The sequence below is a fragment of the Chenopodium album genome, chromosome 18 (assembly GCF_948465745.1).
Source record: "Chenopodium album chromosome 18, dcCheAlbu1.1, whole genome shotgun sequence".
NCBI classification, from domain to species: Eukaryota; Viridiplantae; Streptophyta; class Magnoliopsida; order Caryophyllales; family Amaranthaceae; genus Chenopodium; species Chenopodium album.
The window spans coordinates 13,587,066-13,603,703 of NC_137851.1; the positions used below are offsets into that span (position 1 = coordinate 13,587,066).

The 16,638-nt window shown below is 32.7% G+C and overlaps 1 protein-coding gene, 1 long non-coding RNA gene and 1 pseudogene across 2 annotated transcripts; all 3 read right to left on the reverse strand.

Annotated features, from left to right (window-relative positions):
* Nucleotides 1–131: 131 nt before the first annotated feature.
* LOC145593140 (uncharacterized) lies at nt 132–4,036 on the reverse strand. The gene is made up of 4 exons (XM_081649650.1): nt 3,826–4,036; nt 3,676–3,750; nt 1,894–2,448; nt 132–1,782 (listed from the first exon to the last, which is right to left on the reverse strand). The coding sequence occupies exons 1-4, from the start codon at nt 3,856–3,858 to the stop codon at nt 760–762; spliced, it is 1,686 nt and encodes a 561-aa protein (XP_081505776.1). The 5' UTR covers nt 3,859–4,036; the 3' UTR covers nt 132–759.
* Nucleotides 4,037–7,692: 3,656 nt separating this feature from the next.
* Nucleotides 7,693–10,929, reverse strand: LOC145591872 (uncharacterized; annotated as a pseudogene).
* A 2,073-nt stretch (nt 10,930–13,002) lies between these two features.
* On the reverse strand, nt 13,003–14,497 carry LOC145593142 (uncharacterized). Its single transcript, XR_014102558.1, has 2 exons — nt 14,080–14,497; nt 13,003–13,277 (listed from the first exon to the last, which is right to left on the reverse strand). It is a non-coding gene; the product is annotated as an uncharacterized LOC145593142 (long non-coding RNA).
* Nucleotides 14,498–16,638: the final 2,141 nt, after the last annotated feature.

Genomic DNA, 16,638 nt, shown 5'->3' on the forward strand with positions numbered 1-16,638 from the left:
GGGAGTTTCTATGTCAATATAATCAAGGTAACAGAAAAAACAGCCAAGAAAAATAAGGAGTATTCAAAACTTTTACTATAAAGACAATGTAGGTCACATGGCCAAGATTGGTTCAAGACAACATCAAGGCATGAACTTCCAAATTTACATTTCAAATTTAGGTACAGTTTGGTTTAGGTCCGATAAATGGATACAAATTGGTTTTGCCAAGTCTAGCTAAGGGAAAGATCTAAGAGAAGATTCATATGCATCTTGTGCACAAAACCAACGCTATAGAACTATGCAGAATTGAGAGAACTTTAGCAAGGATTCAAAGAATCTTGTAAATCAACATAACTTGAAAAATCAGCTCTGAGCTGTGATTACTACATTTGACATTTAGAGCCAATATGACTGTCCCTGACGGAGTGTGCAGATGCTTGTCCAAATAGGTCCTGTAATCAGTAAGCGACATTACCATACCAGATCATCTAGGTCACTTTGATGTAACCCTGCTACACGCCGGTCCAGATAACTAATGTATACTTTGTCTATAATCTACACAGCTGATAACGACAGGGACTCAAATTGCTTCTTGAGCTGTAAGTTCCATCCAGTTGCTCCAGTGCACCACATAACTTCTCTTTGTACAACTATGCATAGCTTTCTATTTTGCAGAAGACGCTACAATAACTCACTTTGAACTGAACTGAACTTTGTCCACCGTAATAGTAGAATATTTTACTTAACTTTGCATCCGAGAAGTGAGTCAAGGCCTGCTTAAACATCACAGATAACCATTGATGTAAGACCAGGATCAGAAGCTCCACTTAATGTAGCGCCTAAAGTTTTAGCTTGCAGTAGGAGATTTAAAGCTCCTTCCGTGACCAGTTCACCAGGAATCATTATTGGAATACCAGGTGGATACGGGCATATCAACTCTCCACATATCTTTCCAACAGTGTCCTTGATATTCACCCGTGTTTTCTTGGCAAAGAAGGCTTCACGTGGATTCAATTGCATTATGATATCATTATAGGGCTTCAGATCAGTGTGCTTCATTCCCTGCTTCTTCCTCCAACGCAAGAGGGAAGATGATGATAAATTCTTGACCCCTAAGACTAGCCTATTGACATGCTCATTACAAGTTCCTGGAGTAAATGGAAATGTAATGGAATGAGACCCGGTGAGCTCAGAAATTATTCTTTGATCCATGAACAAGAAGTCATCAGCTTCATAGCCACTGAGACCAAGGTCATAGAAGCCAAGAGTCACCCGTAACGGATCAATGGCAGGAAACTCAGCGTAATTAGGAAATTTAAGGACCGAGATGCCTGGGATCTGTTCCATTGTTTTCCTGGCCTCGATTGCCAGATGGATTGCATTGTCAAAAACCGTTGATGGGTTCTCTCTTAGTTGAGCTGCAGCGGCATCCAGTGAGGCTAAAAGCAGGTAACTTGGGCTAGTACTCTGAAGGGTCTGAAGGCATCTGCAGAGTTTTTCCCTATCAACAAGTTTTCCAGATAGATGTAACATTGATGACTGAGTAAGAGAGCACAACACTTTATGAGTGGATTGAACAGCCAGATCAGCCCCTTGTTGGAGGGCTGAAAGAGGAAGCTGTGGGTGAAAACCAAAGTGGGCTCCATGAGCCTCATCTACAATCAGAGGAATATCCCGTGAATGACACAGATTAGAGATCTCCTTTAATTTGCTACATATCCCATGATAAGTAGGGGAAGTGACAAATACAGCTGCTGGTTTTTGACCTTCCAATTCCAATTCCTTGATTGCTTTCTCAACCTGTCATGAAAACAGCATCTTGTTAAAATAATCATCCTTTAGAAAAAGAAAGATGCAGTTGAACTACTTCAAATCCTACCAGGAAAGTTCCTAGCACCAGTTTGAACTTGCCTCTGATGGAGAGACCGCGGAAGCAATGTCCCAATCACAATCATAGTAAGGAAATATATACTTCGGTACCACTCCACTTAAGACCATTGCAGAGATTGCAGAAATGTGGGAATTCCGAGGAAGAATCAGTGTATCTCCAGGGCTGCAGGTAGCCATGATTGCTGCTTGAATTCCACATGTTGTACCTCCAACAAGAAACCAAGTCTCTGATGCCCCAAAGATTTCAGCCGCTTGCTTCTGTGCTTCTAGAATAGGACCTTCTGGAGCAAATAGATTGTCAAGCTCAGGTAGTTCAGGTAAGTCATGAAGGAAGGGTCTTTCACCGATGAGCTTAGTCAATGAGGATGGAGCCGCTCTGCCTCTGTTGTGTCCAGGAAAATGAAAACTTGCAGCATCCTCTGCAGCAGCAGCTTCTAAGGCAATAACTAGTGGGGGCAGCTTTTGCTGGTAACCCATATGAGGACGGTAAACCATTGAGTCATTGTTTGTTGTTGTCCATACTTCTCCATGTTTGAACTCAACTTGCTTACTCTCTTGCTCAAGGATGATACTTTCCTGCAAGATAATAACAGTTAAGTAACTTTGAGCTTCTGGATGAAATAAAAGGAAGGACTGCATCAATAATCGAAAATAACAGCTTTACTTTGTCTCCATCTAACAGTCTTAAACCTAAGTTCTATGCCAAATACTGTTCTCCTTTAATCATGCAGTTTCTCACTGCATTATCTGAATAAGTTATTAGACTTGTTTCAGCAAACTAGTCCATGATTTTAAACTCTCTTAAGCTTTAATAGCCTAAAGATAGATAAAGCATCTGCGATTATAAAAATCTGTTGCAAGCTACACTTGAGGTCGTGGATACATGTAAACCAATATAGTTCACTTGCACAAACTCTTCCAGGATTTATTGAGTTCTTCCATAGACTATGCCTCCAATCAAGGTTCTATGACACGATAAGACTTTGCATTGATTTACATAAGCACGGAACTCTACTTAATTCTCTTGACATATTTCAGCAAACTTTAAATTTGATTCAGATACAGGTAACACCGTCAGGGCAGCAGAATTCCCCCTAAAAATGCTAATATAAAACCACTTTACTAACCAAGAAGTTACTTTGCCAAGGCCGTGGAAGAATGGCTACATCAAAACCAGCCATTTCCGCTATTTATCTCACAAAGCATGTATTATTGTTATTAGGATCAACGAGTTCAGGTGGATCATTGAGTTGGAGTTTGGCTCGTTTAGTATTCGAAATGTACTTTTAAGTTCAATCTTAAAATTTTCACGAGTACGAGTAGCGGAGTAGTTGTACAGCCAATATACATAGAACATGGGTACTATTGTAAGTATTATATCAACAACCTAAGCTAAAAGCCTAATTCCACATTTCCTAATGTCACAATCCTCAAAGACTAAATTGTTGTTACACAATTGAAAAAGAAACTCCTCAATTTTTCATATTATAAACTAATACTGAGTATGTTAAATTCATACTTGACAGATTAAAATGCTTATTAGTCTATACACCCAAAATGTCACACAAGAAGTCTAAAATCAACTCGTATCGGTACTAATTAGAGTGTTTTTGGTACAATTGACTACAAAACAAGTGTAATATTACCAAAAAAAAAAAGCCTAAATTCTAATCAATACCCAGAACACAATAAATTATACCCACAAATTACAGAGCCCAAATTCAAATACTGAGATAATAATTTGATAAGAAAGCGGGTATTAATGCGATTAAAACAGTGAAAATGAAGGAAATGAAAACTTGCCTTGGAATTAGAATGTATTTTTACAGTTGAACGGCTTGCTGAAGAGTTGTTGGAGCAGAATTTGAAACAGAAATTCTGTTAAATAATTGAGTATCAGAAACTTAAAGCAACAAATCAATGGAGAGAGAAAGAGGGAAAGAGAAGGCTTACGAAGTGGGGGAAAGACGAGGAAGTGGAAGCCATTGCAGCACCTTTTTGTTAGCTAAGCAAGGTCGCTTTGCTATCTATCTGTTTCCCAGAGCCCCGTATGGCCGTATCCTATGGCCTGTGGTTGTGGCCTTGTGGAATTCTGGGGTTATGTTAAGGGGCCGGGTCGGCGGTCGGCCGGCTTCGGTGAAAATTGTTTGCTCATTTTGGGCAGGGCTCATGTTCGGGCAAAAAATAGTGGATTTTTCGGGCTTTTTTCCGTTGAAATTATAAATATAGTAATAATATAATTTTAGGTTGCGCAAAACTATAAGTATAAAATTAAAAATTCGGGTCGAGTTAGCCCGAATCCAAATTTTAGACCAAAAAAGTTAATTCTAAATTTAGGCATTTTTTAAAGCCGAGTTGAGCGAGCAGGGTGCGCTAAGGTCGGATATGATTACTTCTAGGTAGGTTCGAGCAAAATTATTGGTAGATTTGATCCACATCGGATCTGATATTTTAGGAAATCTGGTGGAAATGGATGAGAGATAAAATTGTGTTACCAATTGTAGTTGGTATAAGAATAAAGTTATGATCCGTTAATACAAAAGTAGTATGGGACAAACTTAAAGGGATAAACTAAAAAGAAATGTGAGGTTAAGATAGGAGGCTAGAATAGTTGGATTAGGATTTATAAGCAACCTAGCCAAGGCCAAAGGGGAGTAACATTTAATATCTTAAGGTATAATTAACATAAATAAATTCAAAACTTATAGAGAGTATTCCAGACTATAATTCTCTATTATAGGAAGTATAAGCTTACGGTGTCATTCAATTTAACTGTTGGATTAGGACATTATGGACAATTATCTTTCCTTTTATTTTCACCTTCATTTAACCTTCTTCTATACTTTTGAGCTACTTCTTCCGTGTTTGAATAAATAAATTTTTTTTTTTTAAAAAAAAAACATGTTTAAAGACGTAGTAAATGAAACGTTTCTTTCTTTAGTAACTCCTCTTTATTTTTTTAATAATATTCTCTTTTCTTTATAATAATATTCTACTTCGTACTAACTAATGGTCCTATAAAACTTCTTACTTTTTTCTCTCTTTTCAAACTTATACCCCACTACCTATTATTAAATAGATTCATCTAGTTAACTTTCTAAAACTCCATAAAAGACAAAACAATTCATTTATTAAATTAAACACGGAGGGAATACTAACATAAGGTCAGTTTTGTTGGTCTTTACTTCCAAACTAATCTTCAAAATCTCTACTCTTCCTATTTGGGAGTTGGGACTTCTATAATGGCTAGGAGCATATATAACTTGCTCCAACATCATGAAACGCATATACTTAGCTACATGCTTGTGCATGTAGAGGTAGATGCAACAACCCAAAACGTATGTTTCACTGAATGAAACGCAGCAAAACGCAGCCTTGTTCTTTTGATTTCGATCAATATTCTTCGCGCCAACACATTTCCTTCTTCCCAATTTTTTATCTTCTCTTTTCAATCAACAATTTTTGGTTTCCTTCTTCCCAATTCTCCCTCTTCTCTTTTCTTTCCTAATTCTCATCAAAATTTTCAATCAAAGCTTTCATTATGATTTTCTTTTCCTCTGTTTTTTCTCCTTCCTTCTTTAATTTCTCTCTCCTCTGTTTTTTTTTTAAAAATTTATTTTTCTCTTTTGTTTCAATTTTTTGATTCAATTTTTGAATTGAATTTATTATGTGGTGAATTGTGCTTAATTTCGATTGATTAAGTTTATCTGATTTTTTGAATTCATTCGAATTGAATTTTTTTAGCTTCGATCGATCAACTTCATCTGTGTATGAATTTCATCTGATTTTCTGCATTTTTTTTTATCAATGAACATAACCATGCAGAATATGAACATATGCATAGGTTCCCTTAAATGTGAACATTAGCTTTTCAAAAAGTGAACATAGGCATAAAAAATATGAACATATGCATTTCAGAAAGAAAACATAACAATTCAAAATATGAACGTAAGCATTGGTTTCCTTAAAGTGAATATAAGCATTTAAAAGGTGAACATATGCGTAAAAAATATGAACATATGCATTTAACAAAGAGAACATATGAATAAACAGACTTAATAAGAATATTTCATGAACAACAAATATTTACTATGAATATTTACATTATGAACATATAAAATATTATTATGAATATAAGGAATTTAATTATGAACATAAAAAATTGAAGAAATAAAAAATAATATGATTATGAAACATATGCATTATAAGTATTAAAAATATGAACATATGCATTTTAGAAAATGGACGTACGCATTCAAAATATGAACATATGCATTGGTTCATTTTTGAATGCGTATGAACATAATTAAGCATTTCAGAAGGTGAACATATACATAAAAAAATATGAACATATGGATTTAGAAAGTGAATATATGCATTTCAGAAAGTTTACAAAAGGATTCAAAATATGAACATAAGCATTTAAGAAAGTGGACATATGCATAAAAATATGAACATATGCATTTCAGAAAGTGAACATAAGTATTCAAAATATGAACATAAGAATTCAAAATATGAACATATGCATTTCAGAATGTGAACTTAAGGTATCCGTTTGATTTCACTAATTTTTTTGACAATTCCAATAAAAGTTTTCGAACAGTAGAGTATCGAACAATATTCAAACAAAATTAAGTGATAATCATATAAATTCAAACAAAATTAAGTGAAATTTACATAAAATTGCCTTTTTTGGGGAGAATCCATTTGATTTTTCATCTCATCTCAAATATTCATGATTGTTTTTGAAGAGAAAGAGTAAATTGTGTTTGATTGTTAGAGAGAGAAAATCATAGAGAGGAGTAATAAATTTCAGAAATTTAAATTTAAGAGTGACGTTTTTTTTAAAAAAATTATATTTAAAAATAATAGTTGTTGAAAGTGATGGTTGAGTGGGCTGTATTTTAAAAATATGTTCAGTTTTTAGGTGGGCTCATTTTGGTTTGGGGGCTTTTTTAATGAGACGCGTTTGAAATTAGGCTTGTGGGCTGATGTTGCATCTAAAATAGGTGCACAAGGGTGCATCTTAGTCCTATTGATCATGAAACTCTTCATTGGGCTAAACCAAGCCCACATCAAAGAAGAACTTTACCACTTAAGAGTTTTAAGCCTTGTAATATTAGGGTCATAGGTCAGTCATATCCATATTATTCTTTGATGCAAGTTTAAATAGGCAAATCAATAGTACTCAAGTTTTATCACACCCAGTCTACTATTGATTTACTAATTATGATAGTCTTAAATTTAGAATAGCAGGTTAGATATAGTCCTTTCAAACGTATAGCTAAACGTTAAATTTCACTAATCTCATTTTATGACAGATTTATATAATATTTTCCCGGCCAAGTGACCAAATTGGTAAATAAAAAAAAAAAACCTTTAGTGATAATTTGGTAAACAAATTAACTCATGCGAAGATTTGGTAAAAAAAAGTTAAGCCTAAACGACAATTTGATAAATAAAATTATCTCAGGCGGCATTCTCCCTCATAATACGAGCACTCTCCTCACCAAAAAAACACGAGCATGCAAACTAGAAAAACTATATCTTCGCCAAAATACGACCTATACAGCTTTATCCTGATCGAACTTAATATATATGACTATATGAGCAACATGTTTACCACCACCTTTTTTTGGATGAGTAATGTGATGAAAATAACATTGAAGAACAAAATCTTACAATAAAACAACTAAAAGATACCAAAAAATACATGTCTGTTCTTAGCTCAAGTTCACTATCATCTTGAGTAAATAAATTGTAATCCTCTAAAATGATTACAAATCATGTAAAAGATACTATGTAAGCTAAATCATACGGTTAAACATCACATATAAGCATTGAAGACAAGAGGATCAGAAGCTCCGACTAGTTTATTACCATCAACTTTACATTGCTGTAAAATTTGTATAACTCTTTCAGAGATCACTTCACCCGGTGTAATTATCGGAACACCGGGTGGAAATGGACATATCGATTCTCCGCATATCTTTCCAACGGCGTCTTTGATACCAACATACTTCTTCTTTGCAAAGAAAGCATCTCGTGGAGTGAGTTCCATCTTAATATCACTCCACGGTTCAAAGTCAACGCGTTTATTAACTGAATGTGAAAGAGTGTGAGACCTTTGATGATGACGCTGGATGAACATTGGTGACAATATAAAGTTCTTAAACCCCGAAACTAGCCTATGAACATGCTCTTTACAAGTTCCAGGAAGGAATGGAAATGTGATAAATCGCGATCCAGGCAGCTCAGACACCACCTTTTGATCCATATATAAGAAGTCGTCGACTTCATAGCCAGAAAAAAAGAGATTAAAGACTCCAATAGTAACTCGTAAGGGGTCCATGTAAGGATAATCAAACACGGCGTAGCCTGGAATTTGTTTGATTTCTTGTTTAGCCTCGGTTGCTAAATTAATGGCATTGTCAAAGATGGTGTGAGAGTTTTCCTTGAGTTGATGTGTAGTAGCATCTAGTGAAGCTAAAAGTAAGGGACTTGGACTAGTGGTTTGTAGGCTACTAATGCATTTGCCTATTTTTTCCTTGTCTATAAGAGAAGTACTATTATGGGACACATGCAACATGGATGTCTGAGTTAGAGAGAATAGTACTTTATGTGTCGATTGTACAACCACGTTGGCACCTTGTAGGAGGGCCGATGAAGGAAGGGACGGGTGAAACCCGAAATGAGCACCGTGTGCCTCGTCTACTATAAGAGGTATGTTATGGAGGTGACATAGTGTAGAGATTTCCTTTAGGTTGCTGCATATCCCATGGTATGTAGGAGATGTGATAAAAACAGCACCTGGTTTGAGACCTTCTGATTTCAATTCCTTTATTGCCTTTTGTACCTAATGACACAAAAGACACATTCCCTACGTTAAGAAATAGTTGCACCAATTAAACTATTAATCTCTTTGATTATTAAAATTTAATATTTTAAAAATATACATTGAGAGTAATTAATTTAACTTTTATTTACTGGGTCTCAAAAAAAAGATTTAACTTTTATTTACTAGTATTCGTGTTATACGGAGTACAAATTGGTAATAATCAAGTCAAAATCAAAATATAAATAACGTGAAAAGTCAAAATGAGATAACTATTTCTAAATAATTAGGATGTGGTTTTTATTATTGTGAAATGTACATACACTGATTTATTTTTAAAGCAATAACTAGCCTTTTGACCCGTTCGATGCACGGGTTGTTACTTGGTTATTTCATATATAGATATGCTTTTCAATAGTTGAAATTTTTGATATGAAATATGAAGTAATTGTTTCATTGCTAAAACTTAAAAAAAAAAAAAAAAAAAAAAAAAAAAAAAAAAAAAAAAAAAAAAAGAGAGAGAGAAGGTAGAACTGTAGAAGAAGATGAAGGAATTTAGTTAGTTATATATACATAAAGATCGTGGAATATGAAATGACATATTAGTTTAAGTTATATTTTAAGTCTAGGAGTTGAAAAGACATTTTTTTTTCATTATAATTCATATGTTTATGTGATGTGTATTAATTGGATCAACTTGATTTTATTATGGCGGAAATAAAACACTTTATTTTCTTTATTGAATTTGCAAGTTATAGAATGCATAAACACTTAAACAAAAAGATTTAGAAAGGTGACATGTGTCATATGGGGTAATGGGTGAGTAGTGAATTGTGATGACATGTGTCATATGAAAAATTTGTGGTTCGTGTTTTTAAATACTAAGTATAGATTTTTTAGGCATAGTTTCCATTATAACTTTTATTTGTATGGTAACTTAAAAAGCCAAGAACATATATGTAGTTTTGCATGCTATATATATAAAATTCACCCATGCATACAAAATGGGCTAAGAAATTATAGCAGATGGAGCAAATAAAATGAAACGGCGGAAATAGCAATTATAACAGATGAAAATAAGATTTCAAACTTGCCTGAGATGGACTGACGAAAGTAGATATATCCCAATCAAAATCATATTCAGGAAGGATATACTTAGGAACCAATCCAGAGAACACCATGGCAGATGTCGTCGAAACGTGAGAATTACGGGGTAGAATTAAGGCATCTCCAGGATTACAAGCACCCATAATTGCAGCATGGATACCACAAGTTGTACCTCCTACAAGAAACCATGTTTTCGACGCCCCAAAAACATCGGCTGCTTGCTTCTGTGCTTCCAATATAGGGCCTTTCGGAGTAGAAAGGTTGTCTACCTCAGATATGTCATAAAGAAAGGGTTTATGACCAATGAGTTGAGACATTGACGATGGAATTGCTTGACCTTGTGTATGACCAGGGAAAAGAAAACTTGCAACATTTTGTTCAGCGACTGCTTTCAAAGTATTCACTAATGGAGGGGAGTTACGCCAAGTTGAAGCATCAACGCGATAAAACTGTATGTTAACTGAGACATTTCAATACAACGTTAAATAAATAATGAGCTAATTGAATAATCGATAATTAGAAGGAGTAGTTAATGTCGTTGATTTTTAAATTTTTTATTTTTTTTTAGGTAAGGAGAATTTTTTTGCAAGTAAAGTGGAATTGGGAACTACTTACTTGAGGTGAGAATCGAATTTCTTTAATAAGGGTGGAAAAAGAGACTCCAACCAACTAGGCAAACCTTGATTCTCAATTAATGTCTTTAATGCTAATAGCTACTCTCATATTTATTATCTGCTGATGTTTATGTTTGAATTTATTGTACTTCGTCTGTTCTACTTCCTCCATTTTGATACAGTTAAATTTAACACACATGTAGATGCACTAATTTGAAAATAGTTGTATATGATTAAATATTAGTAAAATATATTTATATAAAAAAGTTGATATTATGAGACTTTGTACTAATATCCCTTAACAATGTATTCAAGATATTTTATACATTACTAAAAATAACAAAGGAAAAGTTAATATATGAAAAGCGAAAACAAGTTAAATGTATCAATTAATTAGGAGTACAGGGAGTATATTACACTGTACTCCCTCTATCCCTTAATTTTGGCCCATTGTTTTTTTTTTTGGGTCAAACTTTTGAAAGTTTGACCATAAATTGCCATCAACCCATAAGAGATACGAAATAATATTATAATGTAGGATCTTATTAGATTTGCAAAAGTTTGACCATAAATTGCCATTAACCTGCATAAGAGATAGAAGTAATATAATAATGTGGGATCTTATTATATTCGTCTTGTTGTACATTTTATTAATTTTACGTTTTTGCAATTTTACACGTATGGAAATGAAGATATATACGTCATAAGACATCTCTTGAAAATCCAAAAAGTTGGGAGAAAAAACAAGAATAGAGGGATAATTCTATAGTAGTCATTTGAAATATGACTACCATATTATTTTAATGATAAACAATATGATCGGTTTATTTTTTTCCACATTATAAAATGGATATAATTAGTTTCCTAATATCTACAATGCAAATATAATTTTTGAAAAGTTTAATTCAACATAAAATAATTATTTTTTGAGAAACTATAAAATAATAATAATAATTACATAAATGAAACTAAAAATTTGATAAATGAAAATAATATTAATAATACTTTTTTATACCAAAATAAAATAATATACTTTATTTTTTGGAGAACACTAACTTTGTCAAATATGAACTAATGAACTATATAATCATGAAAACATCATGGTATTCATATAATATTTCAATACAATAGAATTTTCATTGAGGGAGTATTTATCAATTTGTATGAATCCTATTTTTCATCACTAACTTCTCTCTCCTGAAAATGCTTTAGCAATTGCCAAGTCATTTCTTGTCAATTAAAATAAAATAAAATAAAATTGCCAAGTCGTTGACCCATGTGGCCAAGTGTCAACAGCGTGTTTCTTGGACAATGTGGAGGTTGTTTAATGAGGTTTGGGATGATTTATTAGAAGTCATGTGCAACATTTTTTGCATTCAATGTGTGTTTGACTCCACTCGTTATCTAGGCATATTCACAAATTGCGGCATATAATTCTTCGGTTTTAGTCCATATTTCCTTTGTTTTTCCAAGTGTTAAACTTTAATCATATACTACCTCCATTTCTTATTATGTGCAACAAAGAAGTATTTTATATCTTACAAATAATACCTCTTTGTTGCACATAATAAGAAACGGAGATAGTATTATTTTAGGTGAATTAATTAATTTTAAAATTAAAAGATATAAGTGAGGTAATTTAAATATTAAAAATAGATAGAGTAATTAATATTATTATGGAGTTCACGGGATAAAAGAAAAATTAGTTCCTTACTTCCTTCATTTCTAAATTGGTGCATGGTGCATCACTTTTCTTTTTAGAATATATTTCACAATGGATACATCTAGTGCTGTCAAATTTCAAACCGAAACCGTTTAACTGTCCGAAACCGACCGACCCAAATGAGAACCGAACCGATTAAAAACCGATTTTTTTGAAACCGAAAACCGACCCGAACCGTATTTTAGTAAACCCGAAACCGAATCGACCCGAATAATGTTAAACCATATAAGAACCGAACCCGTTAACAAACCGAACCGAATATAAACCGAACTGAATGAAAACCGAACCGAAAAAGAATCGCACCGTATCTAACTCGAAACCGGTTCCAACCCGAAACCGTTTAAACTTGCAAAAAAACCGCTTACACCGAACCGTTAGCAAACTGCTACCCGTTTGCACCGAACCATTTAAAAACCGAACTGATTGTAAACCGAACTGGTTATAAACCGAACCGTTTATGAACCAAACCGCTTCTAAATCGAACCGTTTACAAAATTTTTTATATAATTAAATGGATTTTTTTTTTTTTTTTTGACGGGATATAATTAAATGGATTAAATATTAGAAATCTTAGAATATTTTTTTAAAAATAGCAAGGCAACACTACTACAAAATTAGCCAAAGAGACCCGTCCAAATTAGCCAAAGAGACTACCTTACCGGCGGTCTCTAACTAAGAGAAAGAGACTGCTTGACTAGAGGCGGTCTCTAGATTCAGAAAACTAAGACCACCTATTAAAGATAGGCGGTCTCTTTTTTGTGAAAAACTAAGACTACCTACTAGAGATAGGCAGTCTCTTTTTTAAAAAATTTGAGACCGCTTATTAAGCTCAACAGGTCTCTCGAGTCCCATTTAAAATAAAAAAAAAATCTTATTTCATTTTACATTTACATTTATAACAGTTTATCGATATTACTTATTTTTTTTATTTTTTTTGCAATATTAAATACTCCTACGAAATACAAAAATATTTCTTAAATGTCATACTTGTTTATCTCAAGTGTTACAAATATAATACAAATAGCAATAATGATACACAAAGCAAAAAAAAAAATTGTAAATGATATCTTCTAGATCTTCAATTACAAATTTCTCCACTCCAAACTTAGCTTGTAGACATCTTTACCTGTAATAAAAACAAATATAGACATAGTAAAAAAAAAAACAAAATTAGTCTATAGAAATATAAATCAGAAATTATAGTAACAGATATAAAAGATTAAAAAAAAAAATCAACCGAACGACGAAATAAAAAGATAAATTTACAAACGAGCATAATAACGAACTGGCAGGAAAAGCAAAAGAATAAATATTAAAAACGAAAAAAAGTACCAGAACAAAATTTTGAAGAACTAAAAAAGGATATTGAGAATAATGAAAATAGAAATAAAATACATCAACATCTCAGATCTGACTATCACATAAGAAGTGAAAAAAAAAGAGAATAATGAAAATTAATTAAAAAAAAACGAAGTGATCGAAAATAAACTAAACTAATTATAAACTAGAACTGGCTTCAAAAAAAAATTATAAACTAGATCTAACTCTATAAAAGAACTAAAGTTAAAAAAAATGTATAACAAAAAGGGAATAATATTAAAAAGAAAAATCGATTTCAAAAAAGCTCAAAACAAAATCGGAAACACATAAGATTCAAACCTCATAAACAAATTTTGAAGAAAATAAGTTTAACTCCAAGTTCCCCTAGAATACCACGATATTCAGCAGCAACATTGTTAATACCACGTTATTAACAAGAAAACTAAATAAAAAATTCAATTATCATTACTAAAAGAAAATTCGAACAAAGTTTTTCAAAAAAAAAAACAAAATTTATATACAATTATAAGAAAATAAATTTTCATTAAGGAAAAACGAAAATTTGAAAATTAGCCCTTTAATACGGAAAAACAAAAATACAAACTCACCTTGACAATAGATCTTGAATTATGAGAAAAGATCAGTACTTGAAATTTAGAGAAACATGAAGGAAATTAATGGGATGAGAAGGAAAGAGAAAAGGAGGAGGGAGAAAGAGATGAGTACTCTCAATAGATTGAAATGAGAGGAGGGAGTTATCAGGAATGAGGCGGAATTATCAACAGCAAAAAAAAAAAAAACCTTTACCCTATCTCAACACCAGTATGAGGAGGACCGTTGATTTTTTTTAATCTATGGTTGAGAGTGGTGATCCGTGTGTGTTGTGGGAGAAAGCATCTAACCATTGATTTTTTAATATATGGTTGAGAGTGGTGATCCGTGTGTGCTTGTGTGTTGTACATTCATCTACAAAAATATTATTCCCTCAATTCTTTAGTATTTTTTTGCTCCATTTGATCGGGATCAGTGCCCAAGACACGTATTAAAACATCTACTAAACTACTAGTATATCTTTATTTTCATACACGTAAAAATTATAAAAACGTTATATTAATGAAATGTATAAATAGATAAATTTAAAAAGATCACTAATGAAGTAACGAGTCTATAACTTTGTACTAATACATACGAATAACGATGATACGAATATTTAACTATGAGATGGTTAGATGCCATGTGTTAATAATGTGTACATATGATCGATTGAACTAATCAATATTACCTTGTTAATCAGTCATTAGCGTTTTCTTTCATTATACAAATCAAAGAACTTTGTAATATCTTCATGATTTCATGAAAAATTGAAAATATATAATGATAAACGAGTCATAATTATCAGTCTTGTTGACTAATCAAGTATCGAATTACCAAATTACAAATTTCCATTTCACAAGAACTCATCAAATCATGATTATGATACTATGCGTAGTATATAAATGATTAAATAAGAAGCATATAATAAACTAATTGTAAAACAATAATACATTAATAGTTTAATACAGTACACTAACTCTTATAATCTACTTCGTAATAAACTAGTAAGATCAATATGACTAAACTTGAAATTGAACATAATATGTATTTATAAAATCAATGAGAATTTGTTTATAATATGATGCCTGAATATGAAATGATTCTCGGCTTTATATAAAACTTGTGAACGCAAAAGGTTAGCAAGTACTATCAAATTTCAAACCAAAACCATTTAACTGCCCGAATCCAAACAACTCGATAAACAATTTATTTTTTGAAACCGAAAACCGACCCGAACCGTAATTTAGTAAACTTGAAATGGAACCGATATGAATAACGTTAAAGTGGTTAAACAATCGAAGAACCGAACTAGTTATAAACTGAACCGAAAAAGAACCGAACCAGTTAAAAACTGAACCGAAAAAGAACCGAACCAGTTATAAACTGAACCAAAAAAGAACCGAACTGTTTCTAACCCGAAACCGTTTCCAACCCAAACTGTTTGAACCGGGATAAAAACCGTTTACACCGCACCGTTAACAAACCGCAACCCGTCTGCACCGAACCGTTTACTACCCGGTCTGTTTACAACCCGAACCGAATTAAAACCGCTTAAGAATAAACCGAAACCGAATCGAACCGAAAACTATTTAAACCGAACCAAAACCGACCCGTGAGTCAATTAAACCGATTCCAAACCGACCCGATCAAATGCCGAACCGATTTCAAACCGAACCGAAACCGAACTGTCAAACCGTTTTGACAGTGCTAGATACATCATATGATTCATATGATCATATCCCTTCCTTTTATTTATTTGTAAAATTTTATACTGTATATGAAATTATTATGTTGCCCTTGACTTATGTGGGGACCAACTCCATTTATATTTTACATGATAGCGGTTAAAGGTTAACACTCCGTAGAAAAATAACATAAGTTACTCCAAACTCTCATCTTTTTATTTGTTTGTGTGTCAAGTCTGAATAATGTATCTATCGAGAAGAGGAAGTGGTATAACACAGAAAATTTCACATTCTTAAGAACACATCATTTTTAAAAGTTAAAACTAAGAAGTTATCCTTACCCCTTTCAGGATATCGTCCTTTTGATTTATATTCTTTGGCTCATGGCTATTATACTCCTGTAAAATAAAAAAAAAAAAAAAAAAATATTATACGTCATTTTCAAAGTAATGTATCTTAGCTTTATTCAAGGCCATCAAATTTTCTTAAATTACCTCCAAATTGCAGAGTATTTTTGGATTAATACGTGAAAAAGCTTGATGCATCATAGCCTAAGTAAAAGAATCAAATTGAAGCCATATAAATAACACAAATTAGAAAAATAACAAAAGCAAATAATGCAACACATGATATTCAAACACAAACAATTGGTAATGGATCGGATACGAGTTGTTACGGATCGACTCGTATTCGAGTTATGGTAGTTTCTTATTTACCATTTTTCTAATCGGTGTGAGCTAGTGTGACAACGTCTACCCTTCAGAATAATCACGAAATAGACTCGAGCTCGGTCTTTGGTACGGTGTATGCTCTAGTTAGCCTGTATTAGAGGGACGGAAGAAAAATGTGATGAAACATTGCACATTGTATTGCAACATTTGGATGATA